Below are 14372 nucleotides of genomic sequence, written 5' to 3' on the forward strand. Positions count from 1 at the left end.
TGAGAAGAGAATGAATTACATTCTGATGTTATTAAATATGTTCTTCAATACAAGAATCCCAGGGCAATATTTTGACAGGAAGAGGCTCTAGGGGGACAGAGAGGAAGGATCTCAGGATGCCAGAAGTGGAAGGCACCTTAGAGGATGAACCAGGCATCAACCCTGTCAATTTACAGATGGGCACAATGAGGCCCAGGGTGCTGAACCGCACTGTACACGGCTACTTAGCTGCTGCTGGAATCAGGGCCGAAGGCACAGCTCCACACTCTCCATAGACCACTACCCTGTTCTGCCTCTGTTCTCTGTTATTTGAAGTGATTTCAGGAAGTATTAATTATCTCAGTTTTTGTTTCTGAAAAAATTCTATGCAATACATTCTCCAACTTTTCCGTGTCATAGAGATGACACATCTGGTATTTAGGAAGTACAGGAATGCATCATATTTTATGTCTTTTAAGGCCAAACAATTGATATATGTAAGCCTGTATTAATTTCCGTTATGGTTTTACAAAAAAATTTAGGAAAAGATGTATAAATTGAATTTAATGCTCTGTTAGATGCACATAGGATTTGGTAATAAAGGTAATTCCAAGTAATCTTTAATGCGTAATTCATTTTTTGACTTAATCAGAATTCCCATATAGTAGGTTTATTCAGAGTAGATTCTGTTTATTTCTTTACTTTGAAGGCGTTATGTGGATAAAGTTTTTCATGTTTTGTTTTCTTTTTTTTCTCTTTTTCTTTCTTTTTCTCTCCTCACCTGGGCCCTCCCTTCCCTCCTTCTTGCTTGACAAAGAAAATCTAGAAAATCTAATCCTTAAATCGTCTGCTTGATGAAGGAGGCAAAACGAAGACAACTGGAGATAATGTGATGGATGGACAGAGGCTGAAGTGATGGCGGGGCTTTTTTTTTTTTTAAAGGAATGGAAAAGAGAGACCTGATGGCAGCTGATGTTACAGTTACCGTGTTTGAAATTAGCTTCCCTAGGAGGTATGGTATATATTTCTTGAAGAATAATGTGGTAACAGAATTCCAGCATTATAGTGAAGTGTAGCGAAAAACAACTTTAGGTATGTGCTTTTAACTACTGCTGCAAAAGAGGCAAGTCAGCATTTATTTGTGCAGGAAACCATCTATTTAATTGTTCTAGAGTTTTAGCATTTAAAAATTATATGAAAGTCCAAATAAACTGAAATTGCTTTAGCTAGATAATCACTTGGAGGGGGTCTGGGGCCTCAGACAAACTGCGTTTTCTCACGAATTTCCAACCAACTGGAGTCACACGGAGAAGGGTACCAATGGCCGCCCGCCATTTTATCAGTCCTGTGATTGTGGCGAGCACGTGTTGTACAGGGACATCCCGAAATTTAAATCTGTCAGCGAGAATTCTACAAAGATGTCTGATAACTTTTAGCTACAACTACCTTCAAAATAATAGATTGATGATTTCCTTTATTTCCTAGAAGAATTTATTTTATAAATACTTTGTTTACATTTTAGATTGTACCTGTCCTCACTTAATTTAAAATGATGAATCTAGTTAGAATCAGCTGTTATTCCAAGCTATCATGCTTAAGCTATGTCAACAGCATTTATTTGTACTAATGCTAATATTTCCATCAAAATTTGCCTGTGGAATATACAGTTCTTAATTTTAAAATGTCAGTTCTTGAGATATACTGTATGAAGCTATTGTCAGCTTCTGTATTTCACAATGCAATCAGCATATAACTATATTGATATTAGAAAAACACTTGTTTTTTAAAAATATATTGATGTATGATAAAGATGATCTAATTTGTGAATGCATATGAGTGTGTGGTTACTTTTTATAATGTGAAATAATGAATAGTGAATTTACTCAAAATAAAACATAGGTTAATGAGATACCTGTGTTTGTGAAAAAAGCTTTAAATACCTTCCTGCAGTTTTTATTCTGTAATTAAAGAGTGAGGCGCTTCATTTTTAAGTAATGAGTAAGAAGCACACTGATGTCAGTGTGTATTACCCAGGGGAGAGCACTCAGCAGGAGACTTTTCCATGCCATTGGTTTCCCCTTTTCCTTCTGATGGCCTCTTTTTGGCTATTTTTAGTGATTCTTAATATCTTTCATTTAAGGACAATCAGACAAATTAAGGACAAATGGAATTGTTCCACTACTCAATTTGTCAGTAGTTAAAAATTGGGCAGGTATGAGAAACTTGGCAATACTGGCTAAATGAATTTAGTCCATTCTTTGTGGATTTCATTTAACTATTTTAGTGACGTCACCCACGAACATCACTAGCGTGGATGTGAACACATGATGATGTAGGAGGGTGTCTGTGGTGCTTAATGGGACATCAAATGGCATCAGTTTCCCCAACACTTTTATTCATAGTCAGCAATGACTCTGTTGCTTTAAACAAAATGGAGAATTTCAGTTTATTTGTTTAATAATAAATTTAGCGGAGTTAGGAACTTCTGTTTTTCATCATGCGTGCAGGAGAACAGCAAAGCGATTGACAGAGAGAAGTCGCTACTACTTATAAAGTTCAGGAATATACAGAAATCAGCTGTAGTCTTATTCCTACTCACTGAATTATCAATTAAAACAGTTAAAATTACTTTTGCAAGTTTTCTTTTTTTTCCACAGAACATGATAATTTCTAAAGTTGATATGATTTGTTAAAATTATACTTCCAAGGACATATATATAAAAACAGAGTAAAAAACAAATTGGTGACAGTTATGAATAGCCGTACATATGTTGATTTACACCATAAACAAGATTGATATTCTTGTAAAAGTTCTCAGCTTAACAACTTATCAGATAGACCCTTTAAACCAGTTGTATGACAGCCAGACCTGTGTCTGTCGGTAGCTGCAGCGAAATTGAGACATCTCCTTCATCTTTTTATTAATTATGGGAACTTGATTTTTAAGGATAGGTTCTAGAATTTCAGTAGTAAGCATAACGAGCAAAAAAACTGACTCCTTGTAGAACTCAGTTTTACTGGCAGAAATGGAGATAAGGCTAAAAAAAGGATTTTACAGATAGCGCGTGCACACGCACGTGTGTGTGTGTGGAAGTTTCTAAACCTTAAGTATCATGAAGCCTTGTTACGCTATGCGGATTTTTACCCCTCTCTTGAAACCTTGAACTTTTTTTATAAGATTGGTTACGTTTTTCATTGGTCTGCATTTTTTCATCAGGCATGTATAAGTTGGAAAATCTGAAGCCTAGTGTCTTAGGAGCTTCTTTAAGCATATGTGGGGGAATGTTAAAAAAAATTTTTGAGTAGAGAATAGGGCCATTTTCTGCCTTAAAGAGTAATGTGTTAGATACAGTTACTCTGCTGTTACTGTTTGGCAGTGCATGTGGAGAGAGGAGGGGAGGTTTGATCTGCATGTTATACGAATCCTTCAGTAATAATGAACCCAACCTGGGTGGGCCCATATTTATTCCAGAAGGTATTTATTCTCTTAGACTTTCTTTTCTAGATTTCATTTCTTAAAAGTGAGTAATTTGAACCCTCTTTTATTTTCCTTTCTACTATTTTTCCACAAACAAACCTGACTAGTTGAACACTAACAAGTCACTCTCAGATAGGAAGAAGGAAGAGTGAAAGGGGCTGGGGCACTGGAGTCAGGAGACCGGGTCTCTGACGCCGCCCGCGTCACCCTGGGTACCTTGGGCGAGTGTTTTCCTTCCCTGAGACGTACTGTATGAGTCATCCGTTAGTGCAGTAGGCACAGCGCTTAAGGTCCACAATACTGTTAGGGGCCCATTAAGATGTTTTACTTCTTGCAATGAGCAAGTTATATACTTTGACTGCATTGGTCTAAAGGAAAATATAATCTGGAATATATTCATCATTAAACCACTGCAGTCATAAAATATAATTCTTAACATACATATATATATTTTTTAAAGGAGGCAGGAGCCTACTAAGGAAAAAGTGCCTAGGACCCATGAAAATCATAATGTGGCCCTGTCTCTGGTTCCCCATTTCTTCCCTTTGTAAAATGAGGGTGTTGAAGTAGATGATCTGTGGCTCACTAACGCCTCTGCCAAATGATCTGACGCACCATGGAGTAGACGGGGCTGGGTGGAGGCAGCTGCTGTGATCAGGACTGACTGTAGCTCTTTTCTTCTAATTTTAGCCAGCAAGAAATGATTCTCTAATAGATTAAAATAAAACACTTATTTTGCAGCAGAGGGAAGTAAAGAGAGTGAAGCACATGGCTCGTGGAGAATGTATACATATCTTCCTCCCAAAGGCTTCATCTTCAAATAGTCTTCTGACCTAATGTGTTTTTAAGTCCAGAAACGTGAGTAACAGAGAAAGATAAAGATACTCTACCAAGCTGGTCTTGAGTCAGTAAGAAAGACTCTTAGAAACAGGCTTAATATACCAGTCAGAGTGTATAAACATCTCCCTAAAATAAGTTTGAATACTCAGATGTATCTAAGAAAGACTCAAACTGGCAGAGGACAAGGGGACACTCTCTTCTTCTGCCACCCAGTGCCAGTATCCTGTGTGGGTTCAAATGCCTCAGACTCTTCATCTGCTATCGCACAAAGTATTTAACACGTGCCATAAATCATAGGAGAGTTGGGTTCACCACCCTTCCCAGAAATAAAAGCGTTCCAGAGGTTTCTTCATAGATGATGAAATGAAATGGCCGGTCCACTTTGATGATGGGAGGCATGGAATAAGCAGTGATTTCTGTCAGGGTTCCTGCCGCAGCCTCAGTGCCTTTTTCATCAACCTCAATTATTGCTCTTTGTAAAACCTAGAAAAGGAAACAACGTGGGAGACCATTGGTGTGGCGGTGGAGAGGAGGGAATTATTTGGGCCCCTTGACATTTTTTTGTCTGATCCTGGGGTTTGGCGGTCCAGGGCTCATCTGTGCTGATAGGGACTGCCCAGAAGTCCAAAACAATACCAGGAGACCCCAGGCACCCAGATGTGCAATGCATTCTGGGCGTGGACCCAGGGACTCTGGCTGGCCAATTTATGCACAGGTGCATCAAATCAGCAAATACTTATTGAGCAGGTACTTTGTGCTCCTGATTCCTGTGCTGAGCTGGTGCTCCTCCCAGAAGATTTTCAAGCTGCCTAGAACCCCTGGATCCTTTTACCTTCCTTCTAGCAGGCAAGGTGGGGGCAGGGGCATGGTTAGTCTTCTGTACCAGCTTCCTGGCACCTGTCACTGCTCTGAGGCAGTCCCCAGGGCAAGCCGGGGTCCCTGAACTCTGGTTGCCTGTACTCAGGTCGCTTGTCATGTTTGGGAGGCCCTTCTGTCCAGGAACCCCATGTGGTGTGAGTGATGTAACTATATAAATATTATAAGAGGAGAAAATGAAAGCATCAGTGTTATAACCCCTGGAAATTCTCTAATTTCCTGGGGTGAAAATTTACTGCCCGTGGTAAACAGAGGGAGAATGTATTTCATGGTTCACGATTTAAACTGTAAAACAGCAGCATTTTTTAATGTGTGCACAGCAGAGAGCTTTTCAGGTGCTGGTCTGCGGCGTTCTCGAGTTTATCTGTCTTCCCTTCCCTGAGATGCTGAGGCCTGGTTGTGGGCCAGGGTTACCCTACCCAGTCCCACCTCAGTGGAGGCCATCTTTAATCTCTCTTGGAATTGGAAAATACAATTGTTTGGGAAAATAATAACCAAACTCCACAGCTAAGAAAGGATGTAGTGAGATGTAGGGAATGTAGTGGAAATGTTGGAGTGTTTTCTTGGTTGTAATATGACTGGGGGTTGGCTGCTGGCGTTAGTGAACACAGGTGGGAATGCTAACCAGTTCCCTGCAGCACAGGACAGCTGTGACAACAGATGATTGCTTCTCCCCAAACCAGCAGCACTTCCACTGAGAAATGGGTTAGCCAAAGGCGTTCCGTATGGAAGGGGACTAACTTCGCTCTCACTAGCTTTAGAGGCAGAACTAGGACCAGAGAGTTATGAGTGAGGGAGGGAGGAGTTACAGGGGTGTGTGTATGTGTGTGTGTTTGTATAAAACAAAAACAGTTTTAGCCATTTGTGGATTGGGTTGCTTTTCAAAGAAGTGGTGAGTTCCCTGTCACTTGAAAACAAAAGACTAGAGAGCTGTTTTGTAGGGATGTTATAGAGGAGATTTCCACGAGGGGTGGGAAGTTGGGCCAGATGACCTCGGGGTTCCTTTCATTTGGAAAGTCATGTAATTTCATGAATTTTAAATGACTTTGTGAACCAATTCCATTTCGGGAGAGCCTTGGGAAAGAAAAGGGAAAGCTCTACATAAGAGAAATTAAATTAGTTGAACAAATGTTTTAATAAAGTGGCTCAGAATTCTTAAAACATGCAAGTTGGGTGCTATTGCAAGTCTTTTGGATTTTAAACCTAATTTTCTACTGCAACTTATTATTTTATCAACGTTGAATGGTTTGCAAAACTATGTGTTGGTTGGGTCACGTTTCATCCTTAGGGTTTGGGCCCGCGTGGAAGACCTTGGCTCACCTTGGACACTTGGAGAGTGCTTGCAACCGCCGAGAGCTCGCTCAGGTCAGCCCCGGGTGAGAAGACCCTTCTGATCCCCATCTGCTTAAGCAGCTCGTGCATCTCGTATTTCTGATCTAACTTGAACTTTGGAAAGAAAACTTCCGTTTTTCTGTGGTACAAGTACATATAATGGTGAAATGTAGATAAAAGCCATAGATTCTGAACACTAAAAAGATCACAGTTTCTTTTTTTTCCTTCCTCCAAGATTACTTCCATTAACGCGTCTCCCTAGGTGACGGTGTGTGTGGCTCGTTCCCTTCTTCTGTAATGGTCCAGCTCGGAGAAAAGAGTTCTGGCTTATGAAATGTGTCTCACTTCAGCCTCACTTAACCAGTTTAGTTTCCTGGCCAATGACTCCCATTCTCTTGAGCAAAGAATGCCATACTTTGCATCCATTTCCCTATGTTTTAAAAACAACCCAAACCAGCCAAATAGCTGTGTCCAGCGATGCTGCAGACTCCTGGATGGTGGCTTTTTTCAGTCCCTGCATTCTGCAGACCCCCAGGTTCCAGAAGAAGCTTAGGAGTCTGGGGATGGACAGGGGGAGGGGAGTGAAGGAAATTTCCAACCCCTACCTATCTTTAGCCTGAGAAACTCTGATATTATCAATTTTATATGTATTGGAGTTCTATGAAAATACTTCGTTTGGAAAGATGAATTCTGTGGTTCAAACACAAAAAGGATGAAAAGTACTAATTGATACTAAATTAGTCTTAAAGACATCCTAATTTCTTAATTGGTGAAGTATACCCAAAAATGCCAATCAATACCAATTTCACAGGGTTGTTCAGAGGATTAAATGAAATAATACATAAATATCCAGAACAATGTCTGGTGTACAGTAGGGGCTTCATGCATATTAATTTCCTTTTGGGGACGTTATTATCCCCCTTCATTCTCTCTCTTGCACGGAGTTGGGCCAGGCTGTCAGACTGGAATATAACTGAGCATATGACATGTCTTGAAGATTGATTTATAAGTGTATTGATCCAGTCAGACATTTCTTGAGGGCTTATTATGTTTGAGGTCCTTTTTCTAGGCCCTAAGAGTAATGAAGATAAAGCTAACATTGGGACTCTTAGCTGGACTGTATCTGCGCCACCTTCTGGGGTGACAGGATCCAGAAGGCAGAGCCCTGGGACTCTTATTGCTGCTGACTTCCTTGTACCCCAGGAGGTGGATTAATTTAGTCAACAAACATTTGAGGGCCTGCTCTGTGCTTCCGACTCCTCTCTACGCACAGCTCCCCCCGCCCCCCGCCCCGGGTCATCTCATCCAGTCTCATGGTTCTCAGTTCCCTTTATATGTTGTTGTTAGTGCTGTCAAGTGGGTTCTGACTCCTAGCGACCCAGTGTATAGCAGAGTGGAGTCTTGCCTCTCTTTTGGTGCCGTCCTCTCACCTTCCAGCGCTATATCAGGCAGCTCTCCACTGCTATTCACAGGCTTTTCATGGCCAATATTTTTGAAAGTGGGTGGCCAGGTCCTTCTTCCTAGTCTATCTGGAGGCTCCACTGAAACCTGTCCACCATGGGTGATCCTGCTGGTATTTGAAGTCCCAGTGCACGGCTTTCAGCATCACAGCAACATGCAGCCACCACAGTGTGACGGCTGACAGACGAGTGGTGTGGTTCCTGACTGGGAAACGAACCCAGGCTGTGGCCATGGCAGCGCCGGATCTTAACCACAAGACCACTGAGGCTGCCTATCTCTATGCTGATGACTCTCCTAAATTTGTATCTACAGCCTGGACCTCACCTCCAGATCCCACTGCCTTCCTGACATCTCCACCTGGATGTATAAATAGGTATTTCTGATCCAAATGTTTCAGACTGAACTTTTTCACTTAGCCACAGACCTGTCCCTCCCATAGTCTCCCCATTTCAGTAAATGACAAGTCCATCTTTCGGTTGCTAAGGCCCAAAATTTTGCAATCATCTTTGACTCCCCTCTTTCTCTGTCTCACCCATGTCCAGTTCACTAGCAAAGCCTGCCACCTCTAGCTTCCTAGTAGGTCCAGGATCCAGCTGCTTCTCATCAGCTCACTGCCACCACAGAGCCCAGCATCCTGATCTGCATCAGTGACCGCCTGACTGGTCTCTCTTCCCCTCTCGTCCGCTTGGTGTCTTTTCCAAGCACAGGGGCTTGTGTAGCCCTGTAGAGCACAGGTCAGACAATGTTAGTCCTCTGCTTGTCTTCAGTGCCTTCCCATCGTCCCTCAGGAAAAGCCCAAGTGTTTCCCGGGGTCTGTAACACACGGTCCTGGATGACCGGGCTGCTGGTTCCTCTGTGACTTCATCTCCACCCTCTGCAGCCTCACTGGCCACCTTGCTGTTCCTCCAGCCCAGCAAGCACACCTATTCCGAACTTCCACACTTCTGCCTGTAACTCTCCTCTCCCCCAAGATGGCCACACAGGCACCCTCCTCCTTCCCATGTTTGCTTACCGCTCCCTTCCTAGCGAAGGCTTCCCTGGCACCTACCCGCATCCTGCTGGCGCTCCTGTCCTTTCCCTGCACTAAGACTTGTTTGTCTCCCTCCCGAGGATGTAAGCTCCATGATGGAAGCCTACACGATGTAAGCATCGTGCATTATCACAGCCTGGCACGTGGGGGAACGTAACTGAATGCTGGCTGAGTGAAAGAACGAGCCAGGCGCTGTGATCGATGCCAGGAGAGAGTGGAAAACAGGGCGGATGCAGCCCTGGCCCTCTCATGTGGGAGACAGGCATTAGAACCACAAAATTGTGGTGAGTGTTCCTAAGGATGAGAAGGCTGAGCTCGGGTAGGGCGAGGGGAAGAGCCGTACCTGGTTTTCATGTTTCTGAGCCACGTGTCCACCAGGTCTGTGCTCAGGTAGTCTTCCAGGGCGAGGTGGTCACCTATTTTCTCCGTGAGGACCACCAGCATGGAGGCGTTTCCTCGGTAGGGCAGTTTGAGGACATGGCAGCGGAAATTCCTGTCAAAGGTGGAGGCAAACATGCCCACCTTGTACATCATGGGCACCTTAACCGCCTTGTACTTGTCCAGGTGGAAAGTGTCTGTCTCCGTGAGGACAGGGTCAAAGGGGGCCAGCCACTTCCCTAAACGGGCGAGAAGAGAACACATTGTGGAAGCCACCCTTCTCGAAGGCATCATTCTTGCTAAAGTAGTAGAGCGCCAGGGCTCCGTCCCCCTTCCTGCCCAACTCGGAAAGGCATTCCCCTGTCGGGTTTGTTCTGACCACAGCGCAGGCAGGCAAAATGAATCGCCCAAAGATCAGCCTTTCCCAGGCCTCTTTCCCAGCTGTAAACTCGGATCTGCCTGCAGGCCCTATTGGAATCATGCACAAAAGCAAGGAGGTGTTGCCTTAGGATCCCTGGCTCCTCCATCATTCTGGACCCAAACAAATGCACTGATTCCATTCGGTGCTCTAGCGACCCACTTCCTTCTGCACTCCCTCCCCGTGTCGGCTCCAGCTGAGAGAAGACCTTGGGCCTCTCCCTTCACTGTCTGACAGCCACTCTGTCTAGGGCACATCACGTGCAAACAGTCCACTGCGGCAGAAGTGAGGATGGTCCTGCCCATCCACTGCTTAGGGTGGTTCAGAGGGACAGGGCCCCTTGCTGGCAAATAGCCACAGGATCCAGAGGAGGCCACCAGCATGCAGGGGCAGAACTCCACACAGACCTCTGTCCTGGGTGCATGGCCTGGCTGACTGGAAGCATGTCCTCCTCCTGGACTTTGCAAGTCCTCTAGTGTCACCTGTCTAGTACAACGGTGGCCACGCAAGTCCAGTGAGGCAGATGGAGAGAGCCTGGGATGAGGGTGTCAGGAGCCCCTCATTTGAGTTTGGCCTCTGCCCTTTGTCACGTGACCTTGATCAAGCTAACCTCTCTAAGCCTCACTCTGGTCTGTGGAGTAGGTGGGAGTGTCCCCATTTTCTTATTAAGAATCTGAGGACAAGACACTTTGTCACTTGCCCCAGGTCACAAAAGTAGATGAAGGAGCAAATATGTAACCCTAAATCTCTCAAAAAATGTGCCTTTTTTTAAAATGACCCAGAAAAGTCATGGTGTCAGAATGTCAGAGGGGAGCTGTGTGGGGGTGCTTGGAAAACTGTAATGACTACCAAGCATGTGGGGTCACCAGGGCAGGGGCATCAAATGAAATGTCATCTAGCACCATGCCTAAAGAACGTCCTACGTGTTCAGTGCGTGTTTCAACCTGTTTGTGAAACCCGAAAACACACTCATAGAAAATCACTCAGCAATCACCGTACACTGGTCAGAGGAAAGGAGGAGACAGATGCAGCACCCGTGGCTTTGCGAGAGCAGAATGTCATCATGGTACCTTTGAGCGAGACGTAATCCACAAGAATTAATTTGGTGTCAGGATTGATCTCAACAAAGAGTTGGGGGATTTTCCCCCAAGTCTCTTTGTTAATGTAATGATTCATGAGCCCCCTGGCCTGTGAGACGTTGCGAAAATTCAGAGTCACACACTCTATGTTGAAATACCGCCTGGAAAAATTGAGGAAGGTCTCTTTGACTTCAAAATCCTTGTGGATGAAAGCAAAGCTCCCCTGGGCGAGGCCAAGCTCGGGGTTGCGGGAGAGGCTCGCTCTGAGCTGCTTAAACAGGTCAGGCAGGTGCGGGGGCCTGGTCTGGTTCAGCGCCCGCAGGTGGAGCGCACTCTCCAGCTGGGCCTTGGTCTGCCCCTTGGGCCCCAGCATCAAGGCTGCCATGGCCGAGGACAGGCCAAGCGGGGAGAAGACCACGTTGCCGTCGTGCCTCATGGAGATCTTGCGCAGCAGGCTGAACCCGAGGTTGGAGATCTCCTCGGAGAGCTTCTGCCCGCTGGCCCTCAGCAGGGGCTCCCCCTCCTCCTCCTCTTGCACCCTCTCCTCCTCCACCTCCACCACTTCCGCCTCCACCACCTCCTCCTCCTCTGAAGCCCGCACTCCCTCTCTGGTGTGGTTCTGGGCAGTGGGGGTCTGCAGAGTCTCCAGCCCTGCCTGGGCCTCTGGCGACTGGCGTCCAGGGGCTGAACTGAGCACCAGCCACGCCTCGGCCAGGAGGCAGGGGAGCAGGAGGCTCAGTGCCAGCTTCATTTGGTCAGCCGTGGAGGCCACAGGGGCGCGTCCGTTCAGCAGCAAGACTTCCTCGGGAGAAAAGGGCAGAGGTTGTCGTTAATGCCTAGGACAACATCTCCTCCCTGTGTCGTGGTGCAATTCCACCAGCAACCCCCCTTCCTTCCGTGGGAGTTGGGGTCTTATCTCTGGGCTCATGCAGCTGGGCGCTGCCTCAGGGAGACCTGGAGCAAGAAGGGGCACCATTTGTTCACCCAAGGAAGAGTGGGATTCATTCATGGAGCCAAACCTCTGGTTCCCATCGCCTGCCAGGCCCTCGGGCAGCTCCTGGTCCCCCCAAACTTCTTCCACTTCCTCCCAGAAGGAGTGGACATTAAAGAGGGCATGGTCTGGGCGCCGGCCCTGACCGGGTGTGGGTCAGAGCGGGGCCGGAGTCGGGAGACTTCACAGACCTTGTATTGATCTGCTTCATTCATTGCCCTTGATCCTTGGGCCGTACAGCAGCCCATGCATGCTGGGCTGGGGGGACCTGGGTCTGGGGATGTGTTTGGCTGGGCATTTAGGGGGTCTAGGTGGCAATCAGAGCAAGGAAAAGGGCCAGTACCCAGATGGCCTGACATGGTGCTAGAATTCCCCTGCGGCCCCTCTCGTGCAGCTCCCCACCCAGCCCTGGGCCCAGTTGCTCCTTCCAGGCGTCCTGCCTTCAGTACACCTGGAGTTCTCGAGATAGAAGCAGATGACCAGCCAGTTCATCCCGCCCGTGGCCTGGGCTCAGCTCCACCTGGACAATCTCATCTGATCCTCACAGCGACCTGTGAAGTGTGTCCCACTTCTCACCATCCCCCGGTTACCTATCCTAGTGGAGCCAGCCTTCCAGCCCCAGAGTGGGTCTCCAACTCCAGGCTCCTCCCCACTAGCTGCCCCCGCCCCTACCACCTCCCGGGGCTCCCTCGCATCCAGGGCACAGACCCTGGCTCCTGAGCAGCTGCACGTTTTCCGTCCGAATGAACACGGGCTGGGCTGTGCCGCCTGGCCTCACAGTCAGTTCCTGAGGTTCAGCTGATGGCACCTGACCTGCATCCCAGAAGCTGGCTGGGCAGGTCACTGAAATGCACCCTCACCCTCTTATAGGACAGTGGGGAGCAGAGCAGACGCAGTTCCCATCAAAAGAGACCCTCATTCTGAACCGGGCCCCCTGGAGCAAGATGTGACAGGGTCAAGTTCCAGGCCTCTTCTACCTGGTGCAGGGGGCTGTGTCCTCATCCACGCCTGGTACAAAATGTACCCTGTCCTGGGACTCAGTACACTGCTCCTTGCTTATGCTAAGTGGCACCTTAGAATTCAGGGCCTCACTTGTCCCGCATCACTATCTTACTTAGTGAAATACCTCTGCTGTGTTTCCTAAGTGTCAGTGTTTCGGGCATCCTGTCCAATTCTGAAGACAAGCCTGCGTTCAGCAGGCCACTCAGGGTTGTAAATGCTGGGTGAGTACGTCCTGCAGTGGACCAAACGTACCCCAACTTCATGCCTTCATTATAGTACAGTATTTAGCGCTACTTTGTAAGTTAAAAAATTAATCCCACGGCAGGATACTCCCGAATTCAGAGTCACTTCTCTCTGTGACGGTCATCAGGAAATGATCCCAGCACACCAAAAATGTCACCCCTTCTGATGGCTGAGTGTCACCTTGCAGCTCTTCCTCCAGCATGGCGTGCAGCCCAGGAATACACGGGTGCCCCCGCACGCTGCTTACTGGGCAGCCCTGTGTATCCCCGAAGGTCTCTGTTCATCTACTGATGGAACAGATTATACACAGGGGGGCACCCCCTCGGGCACTAGGTGCCATCAATGATATGTCATCCTAAAGGGAGCCTGAGTGGTAAGAAGTCAAGTGCTCACCTGCCACTTCTCCCGCCTGAAGGTACCCGGAGCAGCACCCCCACCCTGGCCCTGGGAGGGACGGCTGGCCCACCTGGCAGGAGGGTCCCCGGGAAGAAAGCCAGGGACTTGAGTATGGCTTGCACAGTGAGTGTGCTGGGCATGAAATCTCAAGCCGTAGGAGCCTCTCCCTGCAGAGGAAGCCCCTGTGTCTATCACCCGCCTTTCACCCCACCCTGCCCTATCCAGATGGGGAGTGAGGGCACGGCGCTGCCCAGACACCCACCCTCTCCCCTTGGAACCCACTCCAGACGAGGAGAACCTCTCTCCCCATCCCTCGCTGGCTTCTACGAAGGTCTCCCTTTAATCCGCTGCTTCTTACCAGTGAGTGGCCCCCTGGTGCCTGGGAAGTTCCTTCATTCAGAGCAAAGACAGAAGGTTGGGGTTTGCAGCCGAAAGCCTGCAGTAAATATTTGCTGTTCCAAAGTATGCTCCCCGGTGGGGCTGTTACTGATTAACATCCTGCTTGGAGATGGTGGCATTTCTGGAAAAGCAGACAGAGAGAGAGGCTTCCAACATTTCCCAGCTGCTCCTCCAACTCTGAATGTGACCGAAATCCCACCAGGAGAACTTCTGCCTCTGACTGGAGGGGTCGCCTTAGTAAGACCCAGCTCCTTGTGGGAGGAGCTGCTCCAGGCGCTGAGCACCTGGGTGGGGGTGGGGGGTGGGGGATGGCGGGGTCGGGGGGAAGTCAGGCAGCGGTGGATGGCACAGGGCCTCCTGAGTCCTGGGCTGGGCACCGCGTGGCAAGCAGGACAGAGATAATGAAGACCTGCCCCCCGCCACCCCCTGAGGACCTTCCAGTCCAGCGGGAGAGGCAGGCAGGTGAATTG

General features: G+C 47.6%; 2 protein-coding genes across 5 annotated transcripts in view; one reads left to right on the plus strand and one right to left on the minus strand.

The window, feature by feature from the left end:
- PPP4R4 (protein phosphatase 4 regulatory subunit 4) overlaps positions 1–1888 on the plus strand; it is a 101603-nt gene extending 99715 nt beyond the window's left edge. For all 3 annotated transcript variants that reach the window (XM_046647654.1, XM_046647656.1, XM_046647655.1), the window contains one exon: positions 797–1888. In XM_046647654.1, coding sequence (XP_046503610.1) covers positions 797–821 — 25 coding nt within the window. In that variant the 3' untranslated portion in view covers positions 822–1888. The remainder of the gene's footprint in view (positions 1–796) is intronic.
- Positions 1889–2353: 465 nt separating this feature from the next.
- SERPINA10 (serpin family A member 10) lies at positions 2354–14081 on the minus strand. Of its 2 annotated transcripts, none has more exons than XM_046647658.1 (5): positions 13862–14081; positions 10863–11669; positions 9340–9613; positions 6494–6644; positions 2354–4780 (listed from the first exon to the last, which is right to left on the minus strand). In XM_046647658.1, exons 2-5 carry the CDS (start codon positions 11620–11622, stop codon positions 4589–4591), a joined length of 1377 nt encoding a protein of 458 aa, XP_046503614.1. In that variant the 5' UTR covers positions 11623–11669; positions 13862–14081; the 3' UTR covers positions 2354–4588. The 2 variants fall into 2 exon arrangements, with proteins under 2 accessions (XP_046503614.1, XP_046503615.1); XM_046647659.1 differs by having other exon boundaries at positions 10863–11673.
- Positions 14082–14372: the final 291 nt, after the last annotated feature.

Source organism: Equus quagga, chromosome 20, assembly GCF_021613505.1.
Source record: "Equus quagga isolate Etosha38 chromosome 20, UCLA_HA_Equagga_1.0, whole genome shotgun sequence".
Lineage (NCBI taxonomy): Eukaryota > Metazoa > Chordata > Mammalia > Perissodactyla > Equidae > Equus > Equus quagga.